The sequence below is a fragment of the Fulmarus glacialis genome, unplaced genomic scaffold, assembly GCF_000690835.1.
Source record: "Fulmarus glacialis isolate BGI_N327 unplaced genomic scaffold, ASM69083v1 scaffold10629, whole genome shotgun sequence".
NCBI lineage: Eukaryota > Metazoa > Chordata > Aves > Procellariiformes > Procellariidae > Fulmarus > Fulmarus glacialis.
This window is the reverse complement of record NW_009231394.1, coordinates 15,134-17,527: the sequence shown is the minus strand read 5'-3', so window position 1 is coordinate 17,527 and position 2,394 is coordinate 15,134. Positions and strand designations below refer to the sequence as shown.

Here is a 2,394-nt window from a genome sequence, read left to right as displayed (position 1 = left end):
TAAAATTTTGCTTTACATGCAACTGGGGCTAGTGACCAATAAAGGCATTTTAGGAATTGGAGAAAGTTTGTGAGGAGCATGGTCAGTTGTAGATTAGCATCCATACTGTGGATTTTTTGTGCCCAGTTTTATTGTTGCTTACACTAAATAATTCCAGTGACTTCAGTTGAGTTAAACCAGTCTAATGCGCAAATAGTATCTTCTTCTAATATCCTAAAAATATTTCCTTTTTTAAGAAAAACATTTTTGCTTTTCAGTCGTTATTATATATGAAAGTGGACGGGAGCTTACCGGTCCACCAAAGTCCCTGTGAGTGTTACAGGCATGGCGGGGTATATGGCAGCAGTTTTGTTAGAGGTAACGCTGCCTTATTTCAGGAAGCTTTTTAAAGGAAGATCGAACAGCCTGCACTGTTACCCTCAAAAAATCCAGTCTGCAAAACATACCTTTTCAATAGATAAGGACTGAATTATTATTCTTGGGCAGCTGTGCAGCATTCTGCCTGCCTCTGGCAGGGCAGTGTCAGGGAACCTGCCCGTGTGCTGGGCATGCGCCCGGGGACCGAGCGTGGAGACAGGGCTGGGGAGAACGGGGAGCAGGCTAGGGAAACCTGTCATTTCAGCTGATACAGCTCTTCTGCTCAACAAAGCACAACTGCCAGCCTGAGGCTCATCTGCTGTAAGAGAAGTATTTCCATTTGCAGTGACGCTGTACACCAGACTTGTTTTGCTTGAGTTGAGAAGCTGTGACGCCCGATATTAGTTTTATATGCTCAAACACTTTTATCAGAGGGTCCACATAGCTTTTAGAGGTGTAAATGATAGCTTGACTGCTATCATTTACCAGTGCAAGAATGCAAAAGCTTCTGCATAGGTGATCAGTAGAAGAGACAGTGCATTCCGGTAGGCAAAAACATCAGTTTCTTAACACCCCTCCCCAAACCAAAGCAGAAATAGAGTAGTGCTATAGAGCCTAGACTATCACTGCAGAGTGGCTTTTCAGATTAAGCATCTGCCGTTATTTTATGCCCACACTGAAACAGGACTGCAATAAGAGCCTGAGCCAGTGCTTATTAGTGGAAAGATTCCCACTGAATTCAGTGGGCTTAGGCACAAACCTTATGTGACTGTTTTGAAATAAAGCACAACATGGGCAAGAAACCAGTTTTGATTACAAGCCTGTAAAATACAACAACAAATAAGCTTACATTAAAATTTCATGTTGTAAAGAACAAATGGAAAACCACCAATCCATTGTATGTTAAAGCATTTCATTCGAAGCATTTCAGTGCTTTATGTTAATTATATTTTGTTCATAGGGGCCAGGAGAGTGCTGGAATTGTGACAAGCGATGGAGAGTCGTCCCAGGCATTCAAAGTGCACAAGGTAAAACATAAATGAATGTTTTGTAGATGCCTGAGATGCATGAAAGTTTGTTTCAGCTAGGAAACGGAATAATTAGAGGGGAAGTAACATGTTTTGAGGGACTGTTTCGGTTTTGTCAGTGATAGTATCTAATTCTGTTATGTGTGCAATTTCTGTCTTAAGTGCATGTTTAAAACAAATATGCCAAGGTTATCCTGCTGGGTGTATCCATGCACACAGTGGCAGACACACAGAAGTATCCAGATCAGGCTACTGATGTCACAAAAACTACTTACCAAAGTCACCCCGCACCTAAGGTGTTAACTTTGGAGCCCCGGTGCAACTTGAGATCAAGAGAGAAGACAGTTAGTTACAGGCTATGCACAAGCCAATGGATGACTAATTCTTGCATTAGTGAGACTCAAGGAAGTGGCAGCTACTTCACCCATAGGTAAAAATAAACAGAATAAAAGATTGAATGGAGGCCTGAGAAGGTCACACAGTCTTTCTCGAACTGAGAGGATCCCAGGGGATGTTAAAAGACATAAAATGGCCATAGCCCTGACAGTATTATGTCAAGAGAATACCTGCATGCTCTGAGGATATTTCTGCTCATTCTGAACACTGATCAGGAAAGAAATAGTCATCAGCCTATTCCATCCTGGAAGAGCAGAGAAATAAAGAAGAGCAGGAAGGAAGGAAATAAGGAAGAGCAGGAAATAAAACTACATCAGCAAAATAACCATGGGGCAATTCTTGATGTGTGTTCTCTGACCGCAACAGAAAGCAGTTTGTCTTCATATTGAGAGGTCTCTGAGAAGGATTAATTAAGCTGTTCAAATGAGTCCAAGAGTAAGAACTGCTTTGCTGCAGCAGCATGTATATCTATGCCTGACTGCTCAATGCCTCATGCAAAATCTTGTCTCATCAAGCATCATGTTTGTTGCCTCTTCAGGCGTTTCCCTCCTCCTATCTGTTACTGACAGCCTGATTCACACACATATACCTACACTTTTAAATGCAGCTTTTC

The 2,394-nt window shown here is 41.9% G+C and overlaps 1 protein-coding gene across 1 annotated transcript in view; it reads left to right on the top strand.

Annotated features, from left to right (window-relative positions):
- Window positions 1-324: 324 nt before the first annotated feature.
- The window catches only part of PPAT (phosphoribosyl pyrophosphate amidotransferase), a 14,815-nt gene continuing 12,745 nt past the window's right edge, over window positions 325-2,394 (top strand). Inside the window, exons 1-2 of the mRNA XM_009584557.1 lie at window positions 325-332; window positions 1,319-1,385. Of these exons, the coding sequence (XP_009582852.1) occupies window positions 325-332; window positions 1,319-1,385 (75 nt within the window). The remainder of the gene's footprint in view (window positions 333-1,318; window positions 1,386-2,394) is intronic.